This window comes from Haliotis rufescens, unplaced genomic scaffold, assembly GCF_023055435.1.
Source record: "Haliotis rufescens isolate VD_foot unplaced genomic scaffold, xgHalRufe1.0.p SCAF_19, whole genome shotgun sequence".
Classification (NCBI taxonomy): domain Eukaryota; kingdom Metazoa; phylum Mollusca; class Gastropoda; order Lepetellida; family Haliotidae; genus Haliotis; species Haliotis rufescens.
Window position 1 is genome coordinate 2,197,781 of NW_025963879.1, and position 16,012 is coordinate 2,213,792.

The 16,012-nt window shown below is 42.8% G+C and overlaps 1 protein-coding gene across 1 annotated transcript; it reads right to left on the minus strand.

Moving 5' to 3' along the window:
• Positions 1–131: 131 nt before the first annotated feature.
• On the minus strand, positions 132–15,454 carry LOC124113035 (protein kinase C and casein kinase substrate in neurons protein 2-like). The gene is made up of 11 exons (XM_046473280.2): positions 15,298–15,454; positions 12,944–13,059; positions 12,060–12,180; positions 11,062–11,173; positions 9,061–9,258; positions 7,841–7,956; positions 7,284–7,404; positions 5,729–5,823; positions 4,185–4,213; positions 1,817–2,053; positions 132–659 (listed from the first exon to the last, which is right to left on the minus strand). The coding sequence occupies exons 1-11, from the start codon at positions 15,363–15,365 to the stop codon at positions 511–513; spliced, it is 1,362 nt and encodes a 453-aa protein (XP_046329236.2). The 5' UTR covers positions 15,366–15,454; the 3' UTR covers positions 132–510.
• Positions 15,455–16,012: the final 558 nt, after the last annotated feature.

A 16,012-nucleotide genomic window follows, 5' to 3' on the forward strand; every position in this document is an offset into this window, starting at 1 on the left:
AAATAATGGAGTCTGAACCAGACAATACAGTGATTGATATGATGACTCATATCATCCAGCATTGGTTGCTGGGAATCCCAACAGGAGAGTACTGATAAGGAATTTTAGGATATGTAACTAAACGGAAATAATTATGTTTTTATGGTTAACATGTTTATTGATCTGGAAACAAATTCCTAGCACTATCAGTACACAATACAACTAATCAGGACAAAGATAGAGGGTATGCAAATCATACAACAGGCAATGAAGGCAACAGGTTGTACATAGTGATACCTGTAAAGACTTGTACATCTCTATAAACCAAATAGCTGCTACCCTGTTACACAGAATGTTCACATCAATAACAAGATACGGATGCAACAAACAATATGTAAATCAGTACCGCCAACTGCTTTTAGATGTGATATTGAAAAGCATATCTGTTGATTCCAACCCTGAAAAGTTGAATTGTTCCCTGCAACTCTATGGGACATCTTGGTTTATGGCCAAGGTAGACTGTAAGACAAGTTACTGCTTCTTCTTCTGTTTCTTGGCCATGAGTCGGACCGAGTTGGCTGGATAGGATCCATAGCGACGCTTGCTGTAGTTGTTGGGTCGGATCCAACCATAGGCCATGCCCTCCTCGTTAGCTGGAAGCTTCTGCTTGATGACCTGACCTGGAATGTTCGAATTGTTTCAAAACGCTGACATTAAAAGGGTGACCAGCAAGAGGGTAAATCATCAAGGATTTGTTAAACATACAAATTAGAGATTGATACGCTGAAATAATCCATCCTGCATAGTTAATGCATGTCCCAAGGTGAGTAAGTGTGTTTGATGCTGCACAACATTTAGCCCTAATACAGCAGGGGAAATACCAAGAATGGAAGTATGTTTTTGTACCAATGTTGGAATTGGACTTTCAATAATGCTACAAGCTGTAACCACTCCATTTCCTTAACACCCCAGTGTTCAGAAGAGATACCTGCAGGACCACGGCACTACAATAATTAGTGCATATTCAATTGCCTGACAATGGCAGGGAGAAGTCAAAGCCAACATATATACCGAAGAAAACAAATTAGGGATCAAGAGAGATTTTTTGTGAAGTTGCTGATAATGATGATATCACTTCTGTAGCTATGGTAGCAATTCGCTCCAGGGTATTTATCATAAATATACTATACACGTAACACTGGATTATCAAGGATGATTTAAGCATGGAAGAGTTGTGTTAAATGTCAACTTGGTTTTTTTTTGTTTATTAATCGCGCTGTGATCTAGTAGACAATGCATAATGCTATATATCTTGAAGGCGATCATAAACACCCTTTCACCTCACCTGTTTAAGTTTTTCAAAATTCAAATTAATTAGTATTTGATTGATATTGTTGCTACAATAGGTGAGGTGAAATGAGGTTTAACTTTGCGCTCAAGGTTATTGCACTTATATAGCGATGTGCATGCAGTGTCTGCTTGTATTAGTCCGACAAATGCCGATTTTATAGTGCTAGCCCACTGAGATACCATGCCCCTGTTAACATGAACACCCGACTCAGACAGACTGATGATTATACTGACTCCGAGCCGACCGGTCCTTGTTTTGGGCCCTTTATGCCGAGCGCCTGGCAGGGTAACAACAAGTGCCATCTTTTAACGTATTTTGGTATGACGCGAGCGGACGCTCTACCACTAGGCCACGGAGGCGGTCTGTTGCAAAAATACGACCTACAGAGCCTTAAATGGATTTATGGAAAATATTCTTATGGATATATAAAACGTTCATAAAGAGCACAAGCACGAAAGAATTCCCCTCAAAGAATCATCAGCTCACCAATTTCATACGACAGTTCAGTTAACTGCCGCGACCAGTGAGCGCGGATGGCTACAACTCTGACGTCACTGAGCCTGGTGACGTCGACTGTACTCGTCGTCAGCACCTCCCTGTCAGTGTCCCCGTGACGCCGGAGTCCTCTGTCCTCCTCCTCTGACCCTTCGTCCGACCCCGGGGGCTCCCAGGCCATAACGGGGGTCGGGGAAGTCGTGGGACGTTGCAGGTGGGTATCCGAATCTAACGAAGATGATACATGTATGACCCCACAGAGTGAGTGAGCGAGTGAAAATTTAAAGTCACGTCGGTGATGTTTCAGCCATACAGTGACTAGAACAAGTTATACATTAATAATAAATACATTTATAGTTTAAACTGTATTTAAACCTGTATGTGAACCTGTCGACAATGGACAGTAAAACAATTAGAATATCACAGACACAGACTGTTAGAAAGGGCACAACGCCTGACCCCACAAAGATTCCAGTGCATTCACAATGTAGATATAGAGAATCTCACCTGAGTGTCTTTTGATATCAAATATATCAACACGAGTTGATAAAAGTGGAAAAATTCCGAGGCTTGCCGAGGATTTTTGCCACTTTTATCAACGAGTGTTGATATATTTGAAATCAAAAGACACGAGGGTGAGATTTTATTTATCATCCAACATCATTCTTCAAACTTTTTCAGTTTGTAGACAGTAATTAGCAGTGTCTTTTCAGTGTAAAAACGTACTGCTAACAGCTTAGTAGCAGAGCCATTAGTGATGTCATTTGATTGTGACGTCATGGTAACCAGTGACGTCACAATGGTCTGCAAAGCATTGTGATGCAATTTCATTTAGCGATATCTACAGTGTAGATATATAGAATACTAAACGAGCTCCCGTGTAATACCAATTTTATGAAACGAGTGAATAGTTCTGGTATCTGACGAGCGAAAGCGAGTCAGATACCACAACTATTCGCGAGTTTCATAAAATTGGTTTTACACGGGAGCGAGTTTAGTATTTTATTTATTACTTGCCATTTACAACGTTTTTAGAATTATACTGTTGAGTATGAATAGGCTAGCTGACACCTACACGATCCACGGCATAGTCCAATTGAGTTTAACAGAATAATACTTCAAACACGTCAAAAGTTGAAAGGTATGAATTTAATACCATACAACGGTCCACCTTTAGAATTCACAAAATTATCGTAGGGCTAAGACTATCGCAACTCACATACTTTAACTTAGACTAACGACTGTCGTTGCGCTATAATACGATCGCCTTGTGGAACGGGCCTTGTACCTCAAACTTTACAATAACGTCACAATACCCGATGACGTAATTTGTGGAATTTTGTTGCAAGACCCATCGGCGAAACAATGCCATGTGACGTCACCCTAGCAACAAGGTTGCTGGGGTCATCGAGTGTGCATAAGCTCCTCTCAGTGATCTATCAACTCCACACGCAATGTCTTTGAATAAGCCAAGCGATGTTGAGAGCTTTTTAATATGTGTTCGTGAACCGTGTTCCGAGAGTACACAAGCACGCGTTTTGGTATTACACAATGTGTAATACAGCTGTATGTTTATTAAACGGGTGATCTCTTCACGGGCAAGTAATAAATCGCTTGATCTCATCCAAGCGATATCTCCTGTGGGAGCCAGTTTTGGATGATAAATAATATACTCAAAAGAAGTTAAGGACCACCCGATGCTTTCATATTACTTTAGTTAATGTCATGACACGACAGATTAACTATATAAATATGAAAGAATCTGGTGCTCCTTAACTTTTGAGTAGTATATAAAAGCATATGAGCATCTGCTATGTTGTGGCCTTGGGTGACATCCATGCATGTTTATTTGTTTGTTGTTTAATGCCGCACTCAGCAATATTCCAGCTATATGACGGCGGTCTGTAAATAATCGAGCCATCATGAGCATCGATCCACGCAATTGGGATACGATGACATGCATCAACCAAGTCAGCGAGCCTGACCACCCGATCCCGTTATGGTCGCCTCTTACGACAAGCATAGTCGCCTCCATGTTTTTACGAATGGTTCATTCATATACTAACCATATGACTTTTTTGTTCATAGACACAGTGAATGAGTTTGGTTTACGCCACTTTGAACATACTTCATTAATGTCACGGCGTGTCCGCTTATTATGGGAGAACAGACAAACACGGCACCGGTCGTAGGCCGTGAAACCGGTTCACTGAAACTCACCAGCACCAGCGTGGTGCGCCGATAGACCAAGGGAACTTATCTGATAGGTTAATTATAAGTAAAGATAAAATGGCTTAGATACAATTATTTTCTCAAAGATTTCTCGGAACAGTTGCATTTTGTACAAATTGAAACGTACCTCTCTGAGTCCGAGCAGTTGACAAGACTCTGAAATAGAAATAATACTTGTATTGTCTCTTAATGAAACATTGTTCTGGGTGGTGCTAGATTTATCCCCCAAAAGCAGGGTGAAAAAACCATAGCGACCAAGCATGTACAAGGGAACAGGTGATAAATTATCTGACCTCAAGCATTAAATGTCTGTTCGTTATGGCGATGCAAAGTATTAATTGTACCCAGTGGCACCAAATGATGGTCACAAACCATGAAGATCCGAGGGATAGAATAGGTCTTCAGCAACCCATGCTTGCCGTAACAGGCGACTATGCTTGTCGTAAGAGGCGACTATGCTTGCCGTAAAAGGCGACTATACTTGCCGTAAGAGGTGACTAACGGGATCGGGTGGTCAGGCTCGCTGACTTGGTTTGATGCATGTCACCATATCCCAATTGCGTGGGTCGATGCTCATGATGTCACTGGATTTTCTGGTCCAGACTCGATATTTACAGACCGACGTCATAAAGTTGGAATATTGCGGAGTGCGACGTTAAACAACAAACAAACTACAAACGCGGTCACTATTTGGACTGCACAACAACCATGCCAATTCCGGGGAAGAATTTGCCCACGTGGACTCAAATGATTACAAGATGGACCTAGCAGATCTTGAGTGTAATCTTATCCCTAACGCGCGGAGGGCCCAGTCATCCGATGCCCCGCAATTAGCAGTACCCTGTTACGCCGCATGGCGTCCCTGAAGCCTACGATTTTGGGTAAGGCTGGGACGAGTCCAAATTTACTAACGTATTTAGATACATGTATTAAACGATCACATCGGCAATATTTCAGCTATATCGTGACGAAGTTGACTTAAGTTATATCTTTATTCAACCATATGAAAAGTCAGAAGGAATGGGTGCATAGTCTGAAAGAAATGCGAACATTAGTGACTTGTAGTATAAGAGTTCCAGATAATTTTTGTCATTAAACTATATATCACATGACTAACCACGGGTCTGGGTAGTCTTGTAGGTACCCGGGTCCTACTCAGTACCCACCCGACTCGGGTACCCGAGTTACCCGTCCCAGCCTTAATTTGGGGTTCAAATCGCGCTGATATCGCTTCTAGGTTTGTCCCCATCATACGTACTCACTGGTTTCACTAAAGTGTAAAACGTCCTGCTTCATTTCGGGCTTTGCTCCAACATCAAGCTGATACAACTGAAATACTGTTGAAGGGGGAGTACCCACTCACGCCTATAGTTACTCATATTATCAACCACACGTTTGCCTATCCCAGGTTCCAGTCGTGATACACCTGCAAATATGCTGACATTGGCGCAAAACAACCAACTCATCCAAGCCCGTTGGACAAAAATTCGAAAATAAAACACATACATAGTTGTCTCGCTATAATAGTATATGGAAGACCGTTTCTATTCCACACATGGGTACAATATGTGAAGCCCATTTCTGGTGTTCTCCGCCGTATTATTGCTGGAAGATTGCGAAAACACGTAAAACCTTACTCCCTCACTAATTCTCTGTCTACACGCCACTCACAACTCCCTGCTGTCTGGTGCAGCTAGGTCAACATCACTGGTGTCGTCCACTGTGGCCTGACCGGCCTTGTCCACCTCGCCGTGTGACCGGTAGTCCTTCAAAGCACAGTGGACAATATTACCCATAGGTGCACGGACACATTGTCATTGCGCATTATAATGTTAGCTTCATGTTGATTGGCTAGTGCCCATTTCCCCCTGTTTTCATTGTTTACGAAGAGGCCATAGCAACGTGGCGTCATATGAACGCATTGTCGCAAATAAATTATAAGTTGTAGATCATGTCATCCATTGTTTATCTGGTCACAGAGGATTTTATGTCACGTGCAACACCTAAAGCGCGTTGCAAGCCACGAATCGCTTAGAGTAAGCAAATAATCGCTCATCACCTGCAACAGCTCGAAGCGCATGCGCACTCTTCCAAAATGGCGCCGCGACTACCGCCTGCTTGCCTTGCCCAAATAAAGAACGTAATAGAAGAAGTTCGATGACAAGCCGATGAATTCGTGACTGTAGTTGGCTACTTTGAAGATGTGGAGCAGATTGGGGATGCTTGGACTTTAGCTGCATTTGCCCATTTCTTGTTCCTCTGTCAAATTCAAATTTCGATCAGCCGCCATTTTGGTATGAGAACGAAGCGGTGCGGTTGCAAGCGGCTGAAAGTTAGCGCAACGCTACGTAAGGCGAACCGCTGCACATTGCTTTTAAGCGATTGGCGTTTTGCGAAGTTTTGCAACGCTAACTTTTAGCCGCTTGCAATCGCACCAATCGCTGGCTGAAGTCGCTTTCTCGTTCTCAAACCAAAATGGCAGCTGAGTTCGACAGCGGAAGAAGAAATTCTTGACTGGATCAACTGGGAAATGGACACGTCTTCGTTAGGACAAGGCAACCAAGCGGTAGTTGCGCCGCCATTTTGGAAACGTGCGCAAGCGCTTCGAGCTGTTCGAGACCCGGGGGTGAGCGATTAAATTGCTTATTCGTGGCGCGCTTGCCTTTCATTGAATGATCCATTCATATAATTTTCACGCTATTTTGTCTTTTTCGACCAATTGAATCTGTTTCCGAGACTGGTTGTATATTTCCAACAACAGACTAATGAACTACAATTTCTGCTTGAGATCAGGAAACCCACATATTTCTACTTCTTCTCAGACAAAAAGACTGTGGGTATTATAGAGAATAACATGCTCGCAACTCGGAATTAGTGTTTTTCTGTCCTTCGTGGGGTAGTGTGAAGTTTACAAAATAAATTCCCGTCAGAAACCATATGATATAATTATATGCATATGGTCTCTGTTCCCGTACAAGAAATTCCTCGTGGTTAATAGTTTATTCTCTGAACACATCGTGTACAGGCCGCCGCGGAGTTCACAATACATTCTGTCAGTTCATGAAGAAAAGGAATGAATGGTGCTTGATGACCCGGTAAACAATTTTCATGCAATTAGAATGTTTATTTCTGCGTCCTTGTTACAGAACGGATTATGTGTCCATCCGGGTTAACAATACAGCAAACTACGGATATAACGAAGTCGGTAATAGCGTTGCTGACGTACCTCGAACTTAGGGAACGTGTGTTCCTTCGCGAACAGATCACTGTACTTGTTCACAGCGTCCGTCACTGAAAACCCCTGCACCATGCTCTTCAGCTTGGCGAGTCTCTCCTTGCTCGGGTCTCTGGCAGTGAAGGTTGGCGGAAACACAGTTATAATCAAAGCTTCGTGGTAATAAACAATCCTATTCCATCGTCAGTGAAACATGTATAAACGATTATGTATCGTTTTGACGAATTCGAGTCTTGGAAAAGTTTCTACAGTAGATCTAGTGCAGTCCGTCTTACGGTAGATCTGGATGCGGTAACCTTACCTCTGTGCATCTCCCATAAACACTTTTGATACAGTGTGTAGCGACAAGACAATATAAAATCGTTTATTGGGAGCAGCAAAGATACAAGTATATGGTTACGGCAGCTAACAGTAGATCTAGTGTTGTCTATCTTGTCGGTAACTTTATCATTTGTTGTCAAACAAGACACTGTTCGAAAATACATGTTATCATCAGACTCATCTACAAACGTGTTCTTTGATTCAGTACACATTGACGACAGGTTTACCTCTCGCTTCCATCCAACATTGCCAGATCCTTGAGCATGTCTCCGATCCTGTCACACACAGCGAGCAGACGCTGTAGCTCGTGGTCGTTGTAGGCCGCCTCGCACTCTCTCATGTCCTACAGGGGAACCAGCGTGAAGTGAAGGTATTTCAATCAGATCAGGTGAGCTGAGGTGGAATGGGGTTTAACGTCGCGTCCAAGATTATTGCACTTATATGGCGACGTGCATGCACGTGTTTGTGTGGCCGTGCTTGTACTAGTCCGGACTGATGACGATTTATAGTGCTAGCCTCTGAGATACCATGCCGCTGTTACCCACATGAATACCCCACTTAGAGACAGTATATGGACTCCGAGCCGGCTGTCTTTATTTTAGCCCCTTAATGCCGAGCGCCAGGCACGGTAACAACAAGTACCATCTTGTACCATCTTTTTGCATACGCTCTACCACTAAACCACGGATTCTGTCGAATCAGACCTGAGAGGAATTGGAAGATCATGGTTATATGGGTATGGAACATAATCGGGTCGAATGTGGAATTCGAACGCGCAGCGCATACTGACAACTAGGGGACATAACTCCGCATATGTAATTGCATCGTTCCGAGCTAACTATAAAAGTCCAGTTTCCACCGTTGCCGAACTAGGCTGGAATTATGGAGTTATACTTTGGCTGAACTAACGAGTCTATGGATAGTCCAATCAAAATCTCGTAACGAAATCATTCGGTTTGTAAACAACATGGCGATTGGCGTTCAGATTTGCAGAGCATGTGTACCGTCAACTGGGCGTCGACAGATTCTTTTTTTTCAAATCTGTTCTTGCTTTTAATCAAGGTGCTCAAGTGATTTGATGTACTTTGCGAGGTAAAACCCATTTTATCACAAAGAAGATCTTGATTATCGATTAGATTATCGTTGTGACTGGGCGCCGCCATTTTGTTTGAAGCAAACGCAAGTGATATGAGATGGTCAATAGCAGGACGTTAAAGGGACATAACTCGTAATCGCAACTGGTGGTGCTTCGATCGAGCCACGACATTACAGCCAAGCTCGGCAAGGGTGGATACATTTTTTTTAAAGTATATTATCTATTAATCTCCGTCTCATCTCGTTTCATCCCTCCATCCAAATACATGATGAAATGAAGAGCAAAATATTAATTCGAATTTGCCTTACATATACAAATCGTTCATCGTTGTTTAAAGTTCCTTCAACTCACGCGAATGAACTCCTGTCTGTTCATGGTGTCTACTCTGAGACGACTCTCGTACCGGAGGTAGGTGTCGGTGGCCTGGCGGGACAGCTCCGCACGCTTTTCCTCCAAGTCCTGGTGCTTGGAAGAGGATTCACTCCGGAACGGGAACTCTGCTATGGCCTTCTGCACGTGCTCCAGGGCGTGTTTCTTCCGGTGGTATTTCTGAACACGTGCGTTCGATTATTACAATTTGAGTGACCTGAGTCAACCGATGTTACCACATTTCTGGCAACCAGGGTTGAGTAGATTCAACCTGAGATGACGACTGACCAGTGTTAACCCGAAACCATACATAATCCGGTTTAGCTTGGGGTTTACCTTGGTCAACATTGGTTCACCAGGGTTGGCTAGGTTATTTTTTAAATCGAATGCAAGATGTGTCAGAATTTTATGTTCACCTTTGCTGCTTAATTAAAAGTTATCGTAAGTTACAAAGCCATGCCCATGAGCGTGTCACTTTTAGTATGAGTATATATATCACAACATAGTTTGATTTATTGGCCAATACTGGCTTCCACACAAAAAAAAACAATCCAGGCGAATGTGGGATTCGAACCCATGATCATCGGACCCTGGTACGGCTAAGGGACGCAACCCTGCACAGCCCATGTACCATACAATGGTGTTCGTGGCGTTGTGAGGCTAATTTATTTGCAATGCCGTCTGGCAACAGTCCCTAGTGAGATGCGAGCTCTACTTGACGGCTCTGTGGTGGAGCTCAGCAATGAGGAATGAGAATCATGAGAGGGCGCTGCACGGAAGAACTTGTCAACATTGTAAGTAGAGTACTCCCCCTTCATCAAGTTGAGGTTAGCTATCACGGGGATACTTGTCCCGAAACGATATTGTGATGGATCGTATCAATAAGATTCTAAACGAATATGGTGCATTCTTCGTTGTGACCACATATATTCCCAGTGTGTTTTTGTATGTAAACTGTTTAAACACGCACTTAAGCTGTCGTAATATAGCAACGAAGAGTGTCATGAATAACACTAACCGAAGGTACGAACAAACTATACAAGCTCTTCAGAAATATATCTCGAGTTATTGTTTTGACATTTTATTGACGAGCACATCACTTGGAGCTTTCCTGACATAATGTGATTTAACTGAAATACTGTTCAAAGCGGCGTTAAAATAAACTCGCTTACTCATATCAGGCTCATGTGATGTGTTTGGGTTGCTGGTGTTCGCAAAAATGCAAAATATTTGTAGATAATTTATTGTGTAAACCCTATTCCATATTAAATAAGTTCTACTGAAAAAGAGGGTCCCCGTACAGAATCATCTTCATCGTTACCAACCATGGTACTATCTGCTTCATAAGGGTAGAGGAATCTACACAGGAAGTCAAATGTGCCGTTCACTCAATACTCGTTTACCCGTACAAAATGTGTGTGCTTTAACGTGAAGATACTGTCGTAGGTCTAATGTACCTTTGTGCAGGTGGGCCTGTACATTTGGGTACAAAAGAAGAACCAGGCGGCCTTGTCATTATGCTCATTTTGGGTACAAAGAAGTACCAGGCGGCCTTGTCGTTATGCTCATTTGGGTACAAAGAAGAACCAGTCGGCCTTGTCGTTATGCTCATTTGGGTACAAAGAAGAACCAGGCCTCATTTTTTTAAAGGATCAAACTGGTGAACATGCATGACTATTGGTCCGTTGAAAGTTTAGATTTGAAAAATGAGAGAGTCAAAGTCACATGATAAGTATTAATTCCGCTGGTATAGTCACTCCATAACACTTTCTCTCCGAATCTCAATATGAGCAGGGTCGGTCGGGTAGCCTAGTGGTTAAAGCGTTCGCTTGTCACGCCGAAGACCCGCGTTCGATTCCCGACATGGGTACAATGTGTGAAGCCCATTTCTGGTGTCCCCCGCCGTGATATTGCTAGAATATTGCTAAAAGCGGCGTAAAACCGTACTCACTTACTCACTAGATATGAACAGGCTATCCTTACCTTCTTAGCTTTCTGAACTCTCTCCTCTAACTTCATCTGTTTCTCCGTCGCCTCGGCATACTTCGCCATTGTAGCGGATTGAGCCTCGCGCTTAAAAGTGTCTTTGTAATGCCTAAAGACGTATAAACACACTCGTTTTTACCATCGCTAGAATTATTACCTCATGCAAGACATTCAACTACATTAAGTAAGAACCGTCTCATAGATCCAGAGGTGAATACACACAAAACCAGTAACCGAACTCAGGTAACGTCCATATCTTATATCTCTTAGACATGCAGACGAGTGTAGTTATATTAAAACTGGTTTGAACAAAAAATAACTTACTTAAATTTGTTGTAGTAAGGGCAAATTGGTCCAAATCAAACATCAAGTCATCTGAATATGTTTCTTACGGGACAATAAAAAACGTAGTGTAAAGGTTTATGAAAATATAATCAAGGATATAAACTTAAAGGAAGCTATAGAAGTCTTCGAAGTAGAAAACTTAGAAGGATTAGGCAAGGTTGTGGGATGAAGCATCGCTTGGAATGATCGCTCGATGGCTATCTCCATGGTGGCGATAGACATTTCTTCGCATCAATAAAAAAACATGCAGATACGGACATTTTTCACCGAGACAAGCATCAGCATATATGTACTTACATACACGTGAGGACGGGCGGCCCAGTCGTCTATGGCATCGCAATTCGCTGTGCAGAGTTGCGTCCCTTAGGCGTGCCAGAATCGTGTGATCGTGGGTTAGAATCCCGTTTCGCCCTGATTATTTCGTGCTCTTGTGTTTCACTGAGGTGGTAACCGTGTGCAAAAGACCTGCATCAGTTTCTTCCCACATCAAGCTGACACGCCGTGATATAACTGAAATACTGTTCATAGCGGCGTTAACCCCAACTCACTCACATACAACTACATACGCTATAATAGCTACATGTATAGCTATGTCTGTCTCGTGGTATTCAAACTGCAAACAAACCCAGACACGAGTCTGGCTTGCTCACTTTTTCAGCATGGTCGCCTCGTTCAATATCCTGTTGGCAACTTTGTTGTGTAGAGGCGCCTTGTCAGTCGGTTCATTGAATGTCTCTCTTAACACGTTGCGGAACTCAAGGTACTCGAAGTCTGTGAATAAGCCCCATGGAATAACACAGCTATCATTATTCCATTACTGCTAAAGGCATAGAGAAGACAACTCTAAACAGGTAGACTTTATAGGTGTGTAGTCAGTGCCCTGTCCCCTCTCTCTCTGAGAAGTAAAGTCTGTCGTATGACGTTATTTTTACAATACAGTACACAAGAGCAGTAGCTGCCGCCATGTTTTTTTTAAATTGACAAAGGATTAGGCAAGCGACACACTTCTAAATGGCCCTCTCTCCTTACGAATTTTGAAACATGCTTATTAACAGAAATAAACAGCATGTAACAAGCAACTTAAACTATGCATGTGGTTAATAGTCGTAAATGTTATACATACGATATAGTATAGCGAAAAGCTTGAATGTGGTTATTAATATCAGATTTAAGATTTAAAAATATAAATAGCAATGCAGCATGAGGCTTTTTTCGTAATTTTATCGAATTATTTCCAAGGAATATAATTCCAAGGTGCGTTGTTTGTGACCATTTATTCATGTACGTTGCTGTAGTTAGGGTGAGACAAAGGAACTGACTGCACTTGTATTTTTGCCTTCCAACTTCCAATTTCCATTTTGTTCTAACTACACAATTGCTTTATATATCTATAAGCAGACCTTTTGCCAAGGATTAAAATTTGAAAGTAATTACATAGGTTTCAATTGTGTTAATATGGATGGTATAATCCCTTGACAAGAATCCTACGATCAGGTGATCATTTTCTGCTGTGCTGTTACTTTCATAAACCAACCTAATGTATCGGCGAGTTTCCTGTTCCATCTGGCTGCCAGTTGTTCTAGAGCCACGGAGTAGTTCATCTCAACCCGAGCTCGTTCCTCCATGTACTCCGACAGGCACTTCAGAGACCTTCGGCGTAAGCACGAGAATATTAGAGCAATAGCCATGAAACAAGACAAAGTGTCGGCGGAGTCGTATATAGCACTGCGCAATCACGCCCATCGCAAATTGTTACCATTTTGGGAATTGACTGTTGGGGTGTGGCGTGAGGAGCGAGCCCGCAGCAGCAGCAGCAGTTGGTGATTCCGGGTAAGAATAAAACTCAGTGAATGGAAAAGGAAGCTGTCAACAAGCGACACTTGTCTCAACTGTACTTCAGGCTGCGATGTTAGCCGTATTTCTTTCTGCCATATTGTTACACTCGATTCAGCTGAAAATGGTTTGGGGCAGAAACTGGTGCAACAAGTGCAATCTTACCCTTAAAATCAAAAGTAATTTTCTTCTTCTTTTTTGGGAGAGAGATAATGGGTACTAAACGAAATAACCAGCTTGAATCATGGACTCCCAGGGTAGAAATAATCCCCAGCAATCGATGTATTGTTGTGGGAGGCAACTAAATGGATCGGGTGGCCAGGCTCGTTGACTTGGTTGATTGCTGGTCATCGTGTCCCAATTGCATCGATTGATGTTCATGATGTCAATCACTGGATTGAGTGGTCTAAAAATAGTTGCTGCAGTAGTAGTGGTAGAAGTAGTTGCGGTAGTAGTAGTGGAGTAGTAGTAGTAATTACAGTAGTAGTAGTAATTGCAGCAGTAGAAGAAGTTGCAGTCGTTGTAGTAGGTGAGATGAGGTGAAATGGGGTTTAACGTCGGGTCCAAGATTATTGCACTCATATAGCGACGTTCATGCATGTGAGTGGCAGCTTTCACCAGTCCGGACTAACGCCGATTTTATAGTGCTGGCCCAGTGAGATACCATGCCGCAGTTAAACATGAATACCACACTTCGACACAGTATACCGATTTGGTATTTTGGTATGACGCGGCCTGGGCTCGAGCCCCGGACCTTCCGCTCTGGGCAGACGCTCTACCACTAGACTACGGGGGCGGTCTGGTATTAATAGTAGTAGTGGTAGTAGTAGTTGTAGTAGTAGTTGAATGAGTGGTTTTACGCCGCTTTTAGCATTATTCCAGCAATATCACGACGGGGGACACCAGAAATGGGCTTCTCACAATGTGTCCTTGTGGGAAATCGAACCCGAGCCTTAGGTTTGAGGAACGAACGCTTTAACCACTAGGCTACCCCACCGCCCAAGTAGTAGTAGACGTTGCTGTGGTAGTAGTAGTAGTAGTAGTTGCAGCCGTAGAAGTAGTTGCATCGGTAGTAGTTTCAGTAGTAGTAGTAGTAGTAGTAGTAGTTTGTTTTGTGTGTATGTTGTTTAACGCCGCACTCAACGATATTCCAGCTATATGAGGGCGGTCTGTAAATAATCGAGTCTGGTCCAGACAATCCAGAGACCATTATCATGAGCATCAATCCACGCAATTGGTATGAAATGACAAAGTGCACATTTACCATCATAGCTCATGAACACAGCATCATATCCGCTGTGAATGTGTCTTTAATAGGCCGCTTCCATCACGCAACACTCCAGTACACAGGACAGAGGCTCAAAGCACGTGACATGTTATTACCCGATGAAGGGATTAGTTTGCGCACAAATTGTATGCTCGGATCCCTGTAAATCATATGTAACCGTACTCAGCTTACCGTTATGTCTCCTGTTAAAGGCGGCTCAACGGTGTACCGTTATAGAATATTTAGCAAATGGCTTCAAACAGCCATGAATGCATATATATAATATAGAATATCGATTGTAACAACGTCTCTAATTTTGATAACGCTATTGTCGTAGACTTACTGTTTAGTGTACCTTTCATATACCACACATTTTGGAACCAGCTGCAAAGACCCTAGCCATGTATGGCTCCGCTTTAACTTTTCGGCATTCACTGGTTTTCCATTATATGTGAGTTAGCGACCAGTGGCTGTCGGAGAGTAATTTAAGCGGTTCAGTATATAGCTACAATTTTCGTAGCTGTTTTGCATAAATGAGTGAGTATGGTTTTACGCCGCTTTTAGCAATATTCCAGCAATAACACGGCGGGGGAGACCAGAAATGGGCTTCACACATTTTACCCATGTCGGGAATCGAACCCGGAACGCTTTAACCACTAGGCTACCCGACCGCCCCTGTTTTGCATAGAGCTACTACTAGCTTTAAAGGTATTCACATAATAATGGTCTACATTGAACAGTTAGTTACTCGAAGGTTTATAAATGATGATTCAAAATATCTATCATACCTATTCCCAGAACTGAAACGCTTGAAAGCATCCTGATGCAGATATCTAGCCTTCTCCGGCACCGCCATCGCGCCGTCAACTACCCGGGACAGCGGCACTTCGGCGCCGGGCGACTTCAACACCGGTGATTGTCGCGCGGGTTTCTAAGTAAGAACTCCTTTAGCTACGCGACGTGTGAGTGTAAGTCATCTGTGACGTCACAATTGATGACGTATTCCTCAATATAAAGCACTCAGTCTTAACAACAACTATCGTCGGAGTTCCTTTAGTAGATGTGTACCCGTCGATATATGGAACGGACTCTAACACTACCATCGCTCCCCCCCCCCCATGTCAGACATGCCGATAGGCAGACATCAGACAGTACGAATGAGGAATGACATTAAGATCATTTGTCAACCAAAGAAATATTGTTCCGATTTTTTTGCATGGGTGTTAAGTGGTGTTGCGAATAACGTGAACATAGTCACAGGGAGCATATTTTAGCATCTTACGGGACAAGAGTCCATTGGCCTATATATCATGATATATGAAAGCCTAGTTTCGTAGAACTAGTCCTTCATAGGGCTTTTTATGTGTAACAGTGAGGTTGAAGCTTGGAAATTGGAGGCATATATATGTTTTAGGTTAATGTTAAGGAAAGATTGGATGGAAAGACAATAGAAGTAATTGACCACTAATGCTTGTATCCTTGTCGTATATGCATACAAAATGT